This window comes from Palaemon carinicauda, chromosome 32 (genome assembly GCF_036898095.1).
Source record: "Palaemon carinicauda isolate YSFRI2023 chromosome 32, ASM3689809v2, whole genome shotgun sequence".
In the NCBI taxonomy this organism is placed as follows: Eukaryota; Metazoa; Arthropoda; class Malacostraca; order Decapoda; family Palaemonidae; genus Palaemon; species Palaemon carinicauda.
The window spans coordinates 24,221,036-24,238,018 of NC_090756.1; the positions used below are offsets into that span (position 1 = coordinate 24,221,036).

At 40.0% G+C, this 16,983-nt stretch overlaps 2 protein-coding genes across 2 annotated transcripts in view; both read left to right on the forward strand.

Moving 5' to 3' along the window:
* LOC137625345 (uncharacterized) overlaps nt 1-16,983 on the forward strand; it is a 544,968-nt gene that overhangs the window by 56,563 nt on the left and 471,422 nt on the right. The gene's annotated exons all lie outside the window — the stretch shown is intronic.
* Nucleotides 1-16,983, forward strand: part of LOC137625338 (tRNA (32-2'-O)-methyltransferase regulator THADA-like) — a 51,434-nt gene that overhangs the window by 21,491 nt on the left and 12,960 nt on the right. The window contains exons 9-15 of the mRNA XM_068356179.1: nt 1,580-2,681; nt 2,807-2,938; nt 3,068-3,218; nt 3,780-4,018; nt 6,396-6,608; nt 8,380-8,547; nt 11,803-11,963. Of these exons, the coding sequence (XP_068212280.1) occupies nt 1,580-2,681; nt 2,807-2,938; nt 3,068-3,218; nt 3,780-4,018; nt 6,396-6,608; nt 8,380-8,547; nt 11,803-11,963 (2,166 nt within the window). The remainder of the gene's footprint in view (nt 1-1,579; nt 2,682-2,806; nt 2,939-3,067; nt 3,219-3,779; nt 4,019-6,395; nt 6,609-8,379; nt 8,548-11,802; nt 11,964-16,983) is intronic.

A 16,983-nucleotide genomic window follows, 5' to 3' on the forward strand; every position in this document is an offset into this window, starting at 1 on the left:
CACGTAGTCAGATACATCGCAACGTCCCTGGCCTTCAAGAGGGACTACTCTGTGACGCAGGTGCTACAAGCTCGAGTCTGGAAGCGTCTGGCGACCTTCGCAGCCCACTTCCTGCAGGACGTGACCCACAGGAGTATCGATACGTTTCTATCGCCCTGTGGTGGCTACACAATAGCTGGTCCAACCTCAGGCTCCCTTTTGGACAGGTAGCAGAAGGTTGAGGGCATTGTTACCGGGTTTTAAACTGCATGAATGGAAGAAAAGTATGTCTGGCCCTTACTTCTTTCTTCATCCTCCCCTCTCCTGGGGAAAGCAGCATCCTGGTCTCTGCATAGCTGACCTCAAACCTCTGCAGGTAAACCATGCTTCCTTGTGTTCCGAGTATTAAGATAATACTGTCGCGTCCCCCATACCCTGACGAGGTGGTATTGGGAACGTTCTAACCTAGAGTTCCGTCTAAGAACTCCAGGTCAACTGCCTAGGACGAGTCACACTTTATTCCTTCACACACAAGCTTATGTAGGCCACAGGTTCCTTGCAGAGCAAGGAACTTGTGAGGTGCAGGGACTCCTTTTCTCGAGTGCGGCTCACTCGGATTCTGAGTCCCCGGGTAAGCCAAAGCCAGTAAGGCTGGGGACTTTCCACCCTTCCTAAGGGGTAAGTCACCCTATGTAAATAGCGTGGTTTGTATTTCGGTTACGGAACAAATGACAAATTCGGAGATAATTTGTATTTTTCCTAACCATACAAATCTTAGCTATTTACACATATTTGCCCGCCAGCCCTGTCCCCCAAGACAAGTCCTACCTCTAAGTGAAGTGAGACATTTCACCGGTGTGTGAGGGGGGAGGGGTAGCAAGGTACCCCTCCCCTACCCCTGCTAACTATCGTGGGGGTAGTAATCCCTCGTTAAAATGTAATGGCTCGTCAATTTCAGCTACGCCGAAAGTAAACCCTATGTAAATAGCTAAGGTTTGTATGGTTAGGAAAAATACAAATTATCTCCGAATTTGTCATATTTGTAAGTTCATAAAGTTACATGTCCTGCCTCAAACACCCCGCAAGTCCTAGACCTAAAAGTCAAAACCGTTAGTCTTGCTTACTTTCAGGTGCCTGAGGTTTCCCCCAGGCTCCCCCCCCCCCTCGCATTGGTATTTATAAGTACCTCGTTAAATTTCAATCGAAGTTCCAGCTTTGCTGAAGGTCATACACCTATTTTAGGACCCATGTTTATATGGTTAGGAAAAATACAAATTTCAATAAAATATAAAAACATAATTTTCATAATAAAATATATTACTTAAATTCTTACTTGTAGTTATGCTTTAACCATTGAAGCTGGTGGCTTTGATTTTTAAAGCATAATGACTAACTTGCAAGATTCACTTGAATAATTTATTCATAGATTTAATTATCATTTTCTTTAGTAATTTGATTTAGACTCCACTGATTGTGTAAGATCTACAAAGTACACAACTATAATAAAGTTCAGCATAATGTATATAATAGTAATCTTTAAATGTACTGCTCTTTCATGATAAAAAATAGAAATATTATTGAAGTCATTTTTGTGTTGCAGGGTTGTGAGGCAAAATGCCCTTACTTTATGGTTGCCGCCTACTGTCCAAAGATATCCATATATCCATAACACTTTGCTTGATAAATGTATTCAGTTATCTGCCGAAGGCTGGCTTGCCAGGATGGCAGTTCTTAAAGTTGCAAGAGTCTATGGTAGCGTGGATATCGATGAGAACATGAAGTTCAGCATTTTAAAAGAGGAAGATGATGACCCATACTGTTTAGGCGTAAAGAAGAAAGCAAAAAACTATTGTGATGTAGAATCGGTCCCATTTCTGACGGCTATCCGTTACACCATCAGTCACGCCGATGAAATGGTCAGAAGCGAAGCCTTGACTTTTCTTTGTCGTACAAAGAAGTCCTCGCAGCCAGTCACCCAAATGGAATCGGAGCTGTTGAAGGATTTCTTCACTTTGAACATGAACATAGATTCTGCCCCCTTTAGACAGAATGTGATCTCCGGTTACAAATATTTGATTGTGCGATTGAGAGATTCGTGCGTCACTGTCCTTAAATCCCCTCCGTATAAAAATGTCCGGATCACTGAAGAATTTGTAGACCTTAATTTTAAGAATCTCTGTACCACTTCTACTTTATATGTCAATGGAGAGCTGCTCATATGGTTTTTGACAATGATACACTCAAACTTACTACCGGGTAGTAACTATCAGCGTAGGATATTATCTCTAGAACTGTATAAGGAAACTTTACTGGCATTTTATGAAAGGCATAATGGAGCAGAGTATAAAGTGAGTAGAAGATTCATGCCTGTTTGCTCATTTGTGAATTCATTTTCGAAAACTATCCTGCAAAACACGAGTGACGAATCAAAGAGTGTTGTTGATTTCACTCTACCTTGGACGTTTGAGTTGCTTCTCTTGTGTTCTCTCGATGAAATGGATGACATCAGAGATAACGTTGAAAAGATCCTTGAAATTTTGGAATATTTTAGGGCAAGACCACATGAAGAGGTAGTTCGGAAGTGGTTACCTCTTGGCCTGTCTTTGTGTAACTCTTCCAAGTCAAGCAATGTGGAGAGTGGAGCAAGCATTCTCAAAATCATGTTGATTCACAGTGACCAAAATATTCCTTCCATTCTACAGGTGTGTTTTCATTTTTTACCTGATCATTTTGTATTGCTTTTGTTTAATGTTTGAAATATTGTGTCATTATTAGTTTTTATATAAGGGTTGATTTTTTTTTATTAATGATATATTTCCCATTTCAGGAATATGGTGATTTTGAAGAACCTGGAAACTTGCTTACCTTCTTGTATGACCAAGTTGAAACTCAGTTTAGAGGAGCCCAGAGTAACATGTTGACAGCCGCGAGAGAAGCTCCCATTCACGGAAGCTTATTGGTACGTGTCTGTGTGGTACAATACCGTAAAGTGTCATGACTGGGATTAACTGATTATGTTTTTCCGATCATCTGAATACCAGATTAAATACCTAGTTATTTCATGGAACAAATTTCTCGACTATTTCAGGCCTTAGGACGGTGTTTATGCGAGAAAAACAGCAGCGTTTCAGAGCCGGCTGCAGATTTACAAAAGCCCTTGAAACAATTGCTTGAACTTATGGTGGAAATGGTCGAGTTTATGCTCTCTGTGTTAGCCATGTCGTCCAAGAATGGGTCGGGTAAGGGTCCAATCAGTATGCTACAGTTCTGTATCCTTATAAATAAGTCAATATATGTTACATGTGAAGCTGGTCTAATCCTAGCCATTGCAGTCAGTAATTTAAATCGTGCATACAATTAATTACAGTTATTTAAAAGGATAGGCTCTTGAGAAGAAACTTCAATTAATATTTCAATTTAATTTTGAAATATTCTAAATATATTGTTTTAAGCACAATATACTCAACAGATTTTTATCTCCATCCATCATTGGATAGTTGAATGTACTGAATTGCCTTTATTATCAATTTATGCCTTAACACTTCTACTTGGTTGTTTTTTTAATTGCTATTCCACATCTTTTATAATGAAGTTATTGAGAATAATTTAGTAAAGCTGTCTTAATTACGACATAGTTCTTGAGAAAATTTGTAGAGTGTAAAAGAATTTAAAATTTATTCTGGAGCTTCATTTATTAAGTTACGAGATGTTCTCTGATGGACAGGTCACAGTAAAGATATTAGGGTAACAGAGGGGAAACTGAAATGTTCTGTAGTATTACATCTTCCTAATACTTTCAGCCGTTGCTCCCTCTTTTGCGGAGATGGGAGAATCCATTGAGATGATGATCAAGAAATGCAAAACTAGCCTTGAAGGAAAGCTACCAGAAGCTAGTGAAGCTAGTGAGGAAACAGAAGCGGCAGCACTTGAGAGTTTGTCCGATTCACTTGGCGAGGATGCTGACGAGACTTACGAATCGGAAACGGCCATCTCGAGTGATCATGCCTTAGTCTTAGCATGTTGTTGGCAAGTTATGAAAGTAAGAATTTTGATAAACATTACTTTAAATTAAAAAAAAATAAAGGTCATACAATGCATATCATTATTTTTGTTTGTATACTTTATATGGCTGAGGTCCATGAAGCGTGAAGTGGGAAATGATGATTGCAGAAGTATTGATTTAAAAGCTCCAAGATCGAGACGACTGGCAAAATCTAACTGAGGCCCCTTGTGTCAATAGGCATAGGAGGAGATGATGATGATGGTGATACGTAATATAAAAGTTTAGATGGACTTATAGCCAGCCCTTTATGTAAAATATTCTTAGAAAATCAAATTGAAAAAGTTATTTTCACTGTGAATAATTTTACTCATATTAGACTTGATTTCTTGGGTAGTAACTCTACTTTTAGAAACATCATTGTCAAATGGTAATCTTGTATTTAATGTCAGACCATATCTTTTATATATACACAAGGGAGGTTGTTACTCTACTTTTCAGAGCTACTGTAATTTCTTCAAGCTTTGATGTTTATTTGAAGTAAAGAAAAAAATTATGCATACTCTTAAATGTATAGCTAAAAAATACTGACACTTCAGGAGTTAGATGCTAGTATAAACACGTGGTTACCGCGTGGTATACACAAAGGGTCGGGAACACAAAGGGTTGCACTGGGAGAGGAGAGCGCGACGAGATGATGATCACGTCGCGCCCAGAAACTTACTGAGGAGCACGACCTGAGCAAGCATCTCTCTGACCCCGGGTCGCCTCAGGGCGCGTATCACTCCGCCTGAGGTTGACCCCATAGAAAACGGGAATAGGGTAAACTACACAAAATTCTGGTCGGATGGGAAGAGTTCCCAGTAACTCCTAAGAAAGTAGTTCGAGGTAAGTATGTTAGGAAAAATACAAATTACTTAAAAATTTGTGATTTATATAACGCCAAATAAAGGAAACCGTTCATAGTTAAATAACACCAGAAAGAAGGACAAAATCCATTATAGTAATCCCTCGCTATATCGTGGTTCACCTATCGCTCGCTCAGTACATTGCTGATTTATAGATATATGTAAATCTATATTGTGGTCTTCTCTTTATATTGCAGGTTTCTGAGAGCAAATAAGTTTTATACTTTTCATGTTTTAATTTTAATTTTTTAATTTTTACAATTGCTCTTTTGATATTCCTCTTTGGGCCTAAAAGGTAATAAATTACAATACTGTAATACTGTATTTACTTGTGTAACTTGGGATCTTGCATATTATGTGAACCCCAATTTTCATCCTTGTAAATTCCTTTTCGAGACTAAATTATCGTAAATGAGCTTCTTTACTCCACATCTTTATCCCAACTTCTAGTTCAATAATAGCAAAAGAGAATGGTATAAGTATCTTTAGTAATGCATATGGCCATAAGCAACCGAACAACATAACAGCTGTTTTATTATGAACAACTGATTTGGATAACAACAGCTGTGTTTTGCTTGCAGTTCAACTTTAATATGATGCTAAACAGTTACTGTAGTTGTTACAAAGGACGGTAAGTAGAATACAGTATGACCGATAATAGGTTTTTGGTTTATGAAAAGGTAAACTAAATTGCACAAAGCACTACCTAAAGAATTGGCAAATTAAAGTCAATCATTTCCACAAGGAATGTAAAGTTAAAGACAGAGTTATAGTGCATCGGCAACAGAAATGAAACCCCCTAAACTTTGATATGCCATTAAAATCAATAGTAAATACAGCAGGTGAACCACAATACTGTATAGTGAGCCATTGCCCTTTTTCTTTATAGAATTATATGGCTTTTGTACGAATAACCAAATATGCAAATGTCAAACCCGCATGTGTTAAGGTCTGCCTGTATGTATATCTGTCTTACCTAAGAAAGAAGAGGTACCTCACTGTGTGGTGGAACCACAACTGATGTACTCTACGATGATTGTAATATTGGCAGTATTGCTTTGAAAGAACATTTTTTATTATTATTGCTTTACCCTTAACCCTTTTACCCCCAAAGGACGTACTGGTACTTTTCACAAAACTCATCCCTTTACCCCCATGGACGTACCGGTACGTCCTTACTTCTATTTACATTTTTTTTTTTGCATATTTTTGATAATTTTTTTTTGAGAAACTTCAGGCATTTTCCAAGAGAATGAGACCAACCTGACCTCTCTATGACGGAAATTAAGGCTGTTAGAGCAATTTAAAAAATATATACTGCAAAATGTGCTTGAAAAAAAATACCCCTGGGGGTTAAGGGTTGGAAAATTCACAATAGCCTGGGGGTAAAAGGGTTAATTGGACTTATATTTTATATTGTGATGTATAGATGTAGTATTCCTACTCGTTAGGATTTATTTTTAGCCTAAATCCTAGACCTTTTAGTTAATGGAGGAATTATCCAATAGGTGTGCTGCTTGGTATCAAGTGAATGCGCATCACGATGGATGGAGCTGCTTACTGAACACCAGATTGAGATGATACTGCGCTCGATCATCGTCCGTGTGTTGACTGGTACGCGCCACAAAGGGGCCATGGAAGCTGCTAGGACATGTTACAGTCAGTTGTGTGTGTTGCTCCTTCGTCCATACTCTAAATATGGCCACTTGATATACAGACAGGTATAGTATTTCTGTAATTTACATTGATTCTCTTGATTTATTAGGAGTTATGGTCCAAGTTGTCAAAATAGACTGCACCTCACTACCTGTACTGCAGGTACTACTATTATCACTCAACAAGATAAAGTTACAGTAATACTTCGGTACTCGACCGGGATCAGTGTTCGACCATCGATTTGTTCGAGTACCGAAACCTTTTTTCCCATAAGAAATAATGGTATTTATTTTTATACGTTCCTATGCATTCCAAAATGCCCAAAATATTAATAAAACATGTACCCAAACAACAATAATTATTTGAATGCGTACGAAATTGGTCGGAAAATCCTATAAAACAATTTTAAACCATTTACTGTACCTTTGAGCAGCGGTTCGATGGTATACAGGAATGGATGTGGAGAGGATGGAAGGGGGAGGTTACTGCTTGGAAGGAGAGTCCCCTTCCATGAAGTGGCTGGCCAACTGCTTTTCTTTAATAAATATAAGGAGCAACTTTTCCATTTCCTCAATTACTTGTGGCCTTTGCTTACTAATTGCTGTCACTCCCTGTGCAACATTAGCTTTCTTTATCACTTCCTTATTTTTCAAAAAGGTCGAAATGGTCAACTTCGCCATGCCATACTGTAAGGCTAGATCAGACACTCGTACACCATTCTCGTATTTCGCAATAATTTCCTTCTTCAACTCGATTGTTGTTCTCACTGTTTTCCTCTTATCCTTCCCCTTATCACTAACTTTCTTGGGGCCCATTATTATCGGCTAAAAAAGACAATAAAACGCACTAAATCACAATAAATTCTCAACACATGTTGTCGGACTGACGATCTATCTTGAAATGATGCTACCCGACCAGGCGAGAGTAGCCGAGATGGCGACTCATCTCACTCGGCCACGCGTTCGGCTGTGTTTGAGCTCCGATTTTTTGTTCGAACACCGCAGTAAAAATTACTCAAATTTTTTGGTTGAACTCCGATTTGTTCGAATTTAGAGTCGTTCGACTATCGAGGTATCACTGTATAGGAGTAATGGGCTTTCGTTTCAGAAATTTTTAAGATTCTTAAATTAACTGACATTATTGTATATTTCTTTAGTAGTGTGAATTTTCTACCCTTCAAAACATTATTCACAGAAATTTATTTTCCAATTTTCCTCGCCATTGCGTCAGTTGGTCTGATGATGATTTTCCTGCATTTATTCTTTGCTGTTTAGTTAATCTTCACAATTATCAAGTCAGAAACTTGACGAGGTATATGATTAAAGTTTTATGGGTCAAAGAATATGCAACCCTGATTTCTTTGGCAACATTGTTATATAAAAAAAATTATATAAACCAGACTCATTCTTAACCCTTTTACCCCCAAAGGACGTACTGGTACGTTTGACAAAAGCCATCCCTTTACCCCCATGGACGTACCGGTACGTCCTTGCAAAAAAATGCTATAAATTTTTTTTTTTTCATATTTTTTATATTTTTTTAGAAAATTCAGGCATTTTCCAAGAGAATGAGACCAACCTGACCTCTCTATGACAAAAATTAAGGCTGTTAGAGCAATTTTAAAAAATATACTGCAAAATGTGCTGTGAAAAAAATAACCCCCTGGGGGTTAAGGGTTGGAAATTTCCAAATAGCCTGGGGGTAAAAGGGTTAATACAGTACTTAAGTAAATTTCTACATTATCCTGCGGCTGTTGAAGGTTCGATTGTACTATGTAAGGAATATCTGTATAGAAATATTATAGAAACTTACATATACAGTATTGTACACTTCCAGGTCGAAGACATTTTGAATAATCTAAAAGGAGGAGCCAATACGTCCATTACTCGCAGAGCAGCTGGCATGGCCATGATGGTGCAAGCTGCTTGTGGTGCTTCGCCAAGAAATAACAAGACCCTCATAGACACAACAGTCCGGAGGTTGATGGAGATCATCGAAACGGAAGTAAGGTTTTGGTTGAGGATTCATATGAAGGGCATATTTCTATATATATTTTGTGTAGTGTTAAAATGAATGGACCAATTTTGTAAAATGCACATTCTTTAGATTAGACTTCATTCTCATGCACATAGTAATTACTGATTACCTTTGTAAATTAGAAAAAGGATTAGCATTGGTGAGACCTCCCCAGCACGTGGATGTTCCATGTCTCTCCTCCTGGTGTTAAAATGCACTTCTGACCCCCACCTTTCTTCTTGATGTTGTTAAGTTATTGTTCATTATTTCATTTGTTCCTATACAAATTTAAACAATTCTTTAATCGAAGGATGAATTCAGCTTAGCAAGAACAGCTGTTACTAGTAGTTACTGGCAGATTGAGGGTAAGCCCCGCCCCCAGCTCTCCACTCATTTGATTTCGGCCACAAGCTGTACTAACATAACAGCGATCACTTTATTGGTGTCTGATGTGTAACTAGTTAGCAACCAGCAATCTCACCAGCAGAACGGGAAGTTCAGGACAATCTGGTCTAGTGGCTGAATGATGAAAACTTCACCAGGGGAGTTCCCCTCAATTTTTCACTTCCAGAGATGCTACTGTTCACAGAAATATCCATCCAAGGAGGGGTGGGACGCCTACCAAAGGAGCCAAGCCACCTTACGGGTATAGTCTCCAGAAGAAAAGCCCATACGTATCAACCCACTTGGAATTAGCATTGCTAGTGAGGTAAGCTTTTCATAAGAGTTGAAGAGCTACAACATCGATATATGAGGGGCACCATTTTACAGGCTTTGTGATTTGGCAAAGTAGATGTACACCTGAGAAATTTAACAGACCCTATGTAATTTGGCAAAGCAGGTGCACACCTGAGAAGTTTTTCCATTCTTCTACTTAGTTTGCCGAATAATCAACAGATCGACCAGGTCCCAGGATAACACTGATGGTTTCCAAGTGGCCACACACCAAATGGTATTCAAATTTGCTGGTTCTCCTAATCAAAATCAAGATACTGAGAGAACTATCTCTATGGCCCATCCTTTAGAGGTACTACAACTTAGCATCCTTTGCACTTCACTGTTTAGCAACTATCCAGCATCTCCTCTAAGCGAAAGACTTTTTGTAGGGCATTGCACTGGAGTATCTGGACACCTGCAAATGTCCTCTACAGCTCTCTTCCATGAGAACCGAGTCATCTGCGATTGAGGTCATAGAGGGAATCCTTCTCTGCTTGAAGCCTCTATCCAATTGATTGCAGATTTCCTAGTCTTCCTTCATCAAGTGAAACTTCTGTCTGTGGTGAATGGCTAGCACTCAGCCTTAAGACAGCTCTTCAGACTGAAGTGCTTAGACCTTAACTCATCGTGGGAATTGTTTATGCCCATTGGGAGCTTAGAGCTTTGAGTAGTCCTGCTCTCCCCAGAAGCTCGGGGCTCCTAGAGTGGGATGTCACCGGAGTCCTCAAGTCTCTTGTGTGTCCCATATTAGCTCCCTGAGATCTGACCCTCAAGACTGTCTTCTTACTAGATTTAACCTCAATGAAGCGATATAAAGGCTTCATGGTGTTTCGTATGTCGCAACCTATTTGGAAGGAAGGAAGAAGGCCTCCTCCTTTGTTCCAGGCCAAAACCTAAAACCCAACCACCTACGACTACAGGTTTGAGTCCTTCTCCATCTCTTCTCTATAAAAAGCAACACAGGAATCAGGATGATTTGCTTCTCTTTCTTGCGAGGACATTACGGCATCAGAAACTGTTTCTGAGCACTTGGAGGATGAAGATGATTTCCAGTAACAATGTTTTGTTCTCGCTTTGCGAGACTATCAATCATCAGTACCGTGCAACCAGCAAGAGGATGGAGGAACTATCTCATGCTCTAGTTTATGAAGTCAGGAGTATTGGATCTACAGTATAGCATTCAGGAAAACCTGGGCAAGTCTTAAAATGCTAGATAACCTGCACGACCCACTAACTTTGGGAATATAACCACAGCCTTTACCTTTAGTCCAGTGGTAGCTAATCAACAAATTTTTGTTGCAAACCTAGCTCCCTCACAGGTCAAGAAACATCTCGTCCAAGATATCAGCCTCAGCACTAGTCGACAATGATAGTCACAGTGACAGGCCTTCCCCGCTCTGGGGAGGGTAGCAGTTGTACCGTCATAGCTGGACCAGATTCCTGATGTAGGTAATCTTCATAATCGAGCAACTCCTTTTCAGACAAGTTTTATAAAGACGTATCTCTTCCATCCTCTTATATGATTGGGAAGTGATAGAATATTTACAAAGCCATTTCTCATAATAGCCATACGTACATCACACGGATATACTGTAGGTTCTACCAAGACCGTCTATCAGTCGCCTGGTAGGACCTACCCTAACATCCGAATCATAACTTAAGCTCCTACTCAGGACCAAGAGCTCTGACAATTTCTGGGAAAGTTAACCTCCCAGTTTGTTTTATAAAGGACTTCCTCCTTCATAAGAATGTCTCCTATTTAAAGAGAAATGGTTTATATTTGTATTAGAACAGATCACAAAATTTGAGGAGTAATTTGTATTTTTCTAACTATACAAAGTCCTCTAAGTTATGCTTTCCATCTCAACCACCTTGCAAGCCCGAGTCTTTAGTTCAATAGGGAGTGCAGTCGACTGCCAGATAGCCGGGGGCTTACCCTCCACCTGCCAGTAACTACCGTCTCATTAAAAGTTTACTGGCCATTGCAGTGAAAGACTCTGGGGGGAAAAATACAATTTACTTTTAAATTTGTGATTTTGTTCAATCATATCCTAGGAATTATTTTTTTTGTAATAGAGCACTCACTTTTGTTATGAAGCAAAAAAATACTCAGTTATGAAAACTTGATTTTTTATGGATGGTGAGTATGAAAAGTATTGATAAAGCATGTATGAATTGAGTGAATAGTTTAACAAGATATCCCTTTTTACTCAAGAATTTTATAGGTAACATTTCACGGACGCTAATTACTGTGATACCAGGATACATAAACAATCTTATATTTTTTTTTTAAATTGTGTGTTTTGCCTTGTGCTTCATCAGCAGACATGAAAATGTAAAACATCATTATTATTCACAGTACAGCTCCATGCAAGATATTTGCTTTACAATCATAATGGATCAAATTCTATTCACTTAAAATGTTACAGAATGAAGGATTCTCTTTAGGTTTAAAGGGATGGAAAAAATTAAGTGAGATTCTGTATTCCATAGGTATGAGATAATATTTTGTCATTTTTTTTTCAGTATGAAGAACAGAACACGATGGATTATCCACCTGTATTGGCCCTTCATATTTTGCATTCTTTAGTCTTAAATGCTTCCCTGGCTCACAATCTTGTACAACACATGCCAAGTATTACCATGACGTGCCTAAAGGCTTTCACCAGCGATTCTTGGGCTCTAAGGTGAGAAATACTATTGTTCTAGGAATATAATATTTCCCTTTAGTACCTGATTAATAAAGTAGATATGGAAAGTAAAATAAGTCTTTCACATTTTCACTCTATGGTCTTGAATTTATTAACCAAATAGTTGTAGGGTAAAATAAAATTGTTTTTCTCTTTAAATTATATTTATTTCTCAACTTTTCAACTTACATTATCACACCTTTTTAAAATTTTATTGTAAAAAAAAAATTTAAAAACTTTAATTTATTAATCTTAATTATTACTTGAAAAATACTTTGCTTTTAAGATTGCCTCTAATAGTAAAAAATATACAAATATCAAAGAATTCATAAATGTGTATTTAAAGTATTAATACAGTGAATATGTAACATTAAATTCAGTACTTGGAATTTCTCAATGCTTTCAAAAGTTCTTTGTTTTTCCCTTATTGATAGTGACAGCCATGCCCCCCAAATTTGAGTTAAAACTTTCTACAACAATCTGTGTAGCGCACACCACACACATTTGGCTGACGCTGAAACAATTAACTCCCCTGTTGAGCTCATGGATTCCTACGTTTTCCAAATTGTTCCTTCACAAATGCAAACCTTCGTTCTTTACATAGGAGAATTGACTTGGCGATCAGGTGACTACCCTCCTTTTTTATTTGGCTATGATTTAGTTCAGACATTCTCCTCTCTCTCCCAGAATACTTGCTGAATTTACCCTTATCTATTTTAGATGTGCGAGTTCTGAGGAACTACAAGCATGTGGGTTTGTCCCAGCATATCGGGCTGCTCTTTGAGTACCTTTATATGTCGGCGAAGGAGATGGATCCTGCATACAGACAACATTCTTGTAAGGAGACTTTTCATTGCATACTGTGTCAAGAGTGGCCATCCTCCCTGTGGGAGCAGTACAATAGGAGTAGGAAGATGAATTATGAAAGAGAGACTTCATCTTTGGGGTTATTCTCAACCTCAAAAAACCTTACCACTTCCTTCTACGGCTAGTACTTTCCCACCTGCCTCTTCCCGTTTGGCTTCCTCCAAGGGCTAACCAGAAAAGAGCAATGTTCATTTAACCTCAAGACAATATTCTGGTCAGGTAGACCCCATTGCTTCACCTCCCCCAAGGCAGTCTAGCTCCTTAAAGGATCTTCATTAGTTGTGGCATTCCTTGGGGTTGTCTGGTGCCCCCTCCCCCAAAGGAACAGCTTTTAGATGCTAGGGGCACATAACTGCCTCTACAGGGGGTTGGACTTGGCTTTTCCCCATCGGCATGCTTCCCAACCAACTAGCACACTAGCTCAGTTCCCCTTACCCTCAGCTCGTGAGAGATTCGCACCCGAATCAAAGAGCTTGTGAATGCCGTCAAACGGGCAACGACTGATCCCATGAGAACATTATCATCAGAAACATTACTATGATTCATTGGTATCCCGGTGTCGGGGTCTCCTGGGAGCTCTGGTGTTCCCTCGGATCCAAGGTATAGAAGGACAGATACCACCTTTTGTGCTCTAACTCTTCCTCCATTCCTTATCATGTCTTCTTCTGTACCAGTGTCGACTCCACCTCGTAAATCACCAGTCTGAAATAGAAATCTAGATGCAAAGTTTGACCATGCAAAGCTTAATCCCTTTTGGGAAAAACTTGGGGTTATCCCAGTAAAAGTGACAAAGAAACAAAAGAGACAAGGGGAGGTTATGCCTCCTCCATGAAACGCACTTCATATAAGGTTGAGCAGCGGATTGAGAACTCTAAGCTAGATCTCATTTGTTGACAAATATCGACTATCATCGATCGGAAGGATTTGAATACTTTTCCCAAGAACTGGGCATCAAAAATAGAAGATGATCATGTTTTGCAGAAGATTCAAAATGCAGTGGCCACCTTTTCTATTCCTTCAACACAGGACTCCCCTCACAGCCTCTATCACATGGTGGAGGTACATGTTGATAACCCAGACCCAACCCAGTTTCCTACAGGTGTGAGCTTGGAGCTGGAAGATTCTCTAGATCAGGATTAAGATAACAACAAAGGCATATTGGCTCTGCTATGTAGCCCTAAAGCTCCAGCTGCTGAACAAGGAGAGTCAGATTATGCATTTATTGCAAGTCTTGTCCTGTATTTGTCCTGTATTAGGAATCATTAAAGTGGACTCTAAGAACCCATGTACTCCTCCCCCAAAGGGGAGAGACGCGGTTTTAAATCTGTTCTGCCATGCGCCACAATGCAGTAAAACTGCTAGAGTTACCATGGTCAAAGATAGTGTTAGGGTTTATTAATAAAGAGATTTTGCAAACCTCGGGCAAAAAGTTCTCCCCTAGGGCAAGCAATGCATCTCAATTACTGCCTCCACCTTTTGCAAGGCAAATAAAGTACAGTACTTTAACATTCTCAATGACAATCCATCTCTTCTGGCATTAAATCCAGCAGTGTTGGCTTTGACTACTAAACGGATTTTGAGCGAAGCGAAAAATCTATTTTTGGGTGGGATGGCCATGTCGTCCTGATGGAAGTTCCTATAGGGTAGCTTCCTTGGGTATATTACAACTACGGCGATATTCCCAGAGAATTTACCTTAAGGTACCCAGAATTCTAACTCCTGGAGCAAATATCCCTAATAAAAGAACCAGGGATATCGCGAAATATCAGAGGACGTATTCTTGACACGCCACATGGCAATCTGCACCCCGAACAGAGATACTGTAACACTTCGAAGGGGTCAACTGGCAAGAAAACGAAAACGAGAAAGAAAAGGAGAGCCGCTCGCAAGGTATCTCTCCTCTCCCGTTTCGTAAGCGTGCATTGCGCTGCTCACGGCGCCATCTGTATTCCTTGTAGCGATACACGAGGTGCTACAGATACTGTATGTAGGGAGGGGACCTACAGCCCTTTCATAGAAAGGGAAGGGCGGGTCCATCAGGACGACATGGCCATCTCACCCAAAAATAGATTTTTCCCAGATAAATATACATAGTACGTAATGCTCAATTATTACCAATAAATTGACACAGGTGAAGGAGACGCAAAGGTGAAGGAGACGCAAGGTTCGCAAGAACTAGTTTATTGACAAACAATAAATAAAATAGGTTAACAACAACTATGTATATATAAGAGGAGGATAACCAAAAAATAAGCATAAGCATGATAGTAAACAGAAACTTGTTTATCTGAAAGAAAACATTAGCGCCACTTTTAACATACCGAGGTATCAAAATTGTAAAAGTCTGTATTACTAATCAGTCACATTAGCGTTAGAAACGCTCGGCGCACATGTCTGCACTTATGCTAGGTTCACCTTTGAAAGTGGAACAGTCAACGTGGGCAACCCCGTGCCCTCACACATAGTTTGTAGAACAGTATGTAACTACACACTCACCCCGGAATTAATCGTCCCAATTAAATCCACTGTTCCTCGCAGAGTTAAACAGCATGGTTAACGACACAACCCACTGCTACCACAGACCTCTTTAGTTGCTCCACTTGCATAGTGACGAAAGAACATTCTGGAAGACTTCCAGCCAGTGTATGAAGGAAGATGTTCAAAATCCATACAATTAAAGAAATTTAAGGATGAGGCAACTTTCCTCGGATCGTGACCTGCGGGTGTACTGTCAGGATCCACTCTGCGAATAAAATATGTAATTTTCGCCCTGAGTTGTTTCAGTGATAAATTTGAGCCTGATGTTTCTCCCCTGAATAGTTGACCACCCTTGAAGTCTGAAGTTCTACGAAAATAGACCTTAAGGCATTCTACTGGACATAGATGCATCTTCTTTCAGAGGGCAGATTCTCCAAGGACCCCACCTGTTGGTGGGTAACTGTTCTTGGCGAGAAACGTAGGATCCGGAAACAGGTTCAGCTCTCCCCCATCCAAGAACTGAACACGACCTTCCTCTCTCGAGAGGGCTACAATCTCACTAACCCTAGCCCCGGACGCGAGTGCAAATAGGAAAATAACTTTTTGGGTCAAATCCTTTAACGCACACTCCTCATTGTTCAACAGTGAAGCGAAATGAAGAACTTTAACTAAAGACCATGAAATGGGCTTTGGAGGTGCTGAAGGTCTGAGCCTAGCACAGGCTTTCGGAATTTTATTAAAAATCTCGTTAGCGAGGTCGACCTGGAAGGCATATAAAATGGGTCTTGTCAAAGCAGATTTACACGTTGAAATCGTGTTAGCTGCTAACCCTTGACCATGGAGGTGGATGAAGAAAGATAAGCAGAAGTCCGTCGAAATCTATTGCAGATTCTTTGCCTTGACAAAGGCCACCCATTTTCTCCAAGATGACTCATATTGCCTTCTAGTAGATTTGCACTTATATTCCTCTAGGAAGTCTATGCTGTCTTTCGAAATCCCGAAACGCTTTCTCACCGCAAGGGAGAGAAAATCATGAGCTGCAGGGTCCGGGTTTTCTGTAATGAAGTGCAGACAGTCGACTTCTGGACTCGCTGGGTCAGAACTGGATCTGGTAATGGTAGAAACTTCAGCCGTAGTTCCAATGCCAGAGGGAACCACATACTGTTCGGCCACTTGTGAGCCACTATTCCCTTGAAGGATCTCAGTTTGTTGAGGACCCTCAACAGAAGGTTGTGAGGAGGGAACAGGTAAATCCTGGACCATCTGTTCCAGTCGAGGGACATCGCGTCCACTGCTTCCGCCAAGGGGTCCTCGTACGGGGACACGTAAAGGGGTAACTTCTTGTTGTCTTTCGTCGCAAAGAGGTCTATCTGCAGTTCTGGGACTTGACTCAAGATGAAGGAGAATGATCCTGCGTCTAGGGACCACTCCGACTCTATCGGTGTGAACCTGGATAGAGCGTCTGCTGTCACATTGCGGACTTCTTGAAGGTGAACTGCCGACAGGTACCACTTCTTCTTTTCCGCCAGTCGAAAGATGGCCAACATCACCTGGTTGAGAGGTGATGACTTCGATCCTTGTCGATTCAAGCATCTCATAATCACCTCGCTGTCCAGCACCAACCTTATGTGGATCGAGCGACGCGGGGAGACTTTCTTCAAGGTAAGGAGTA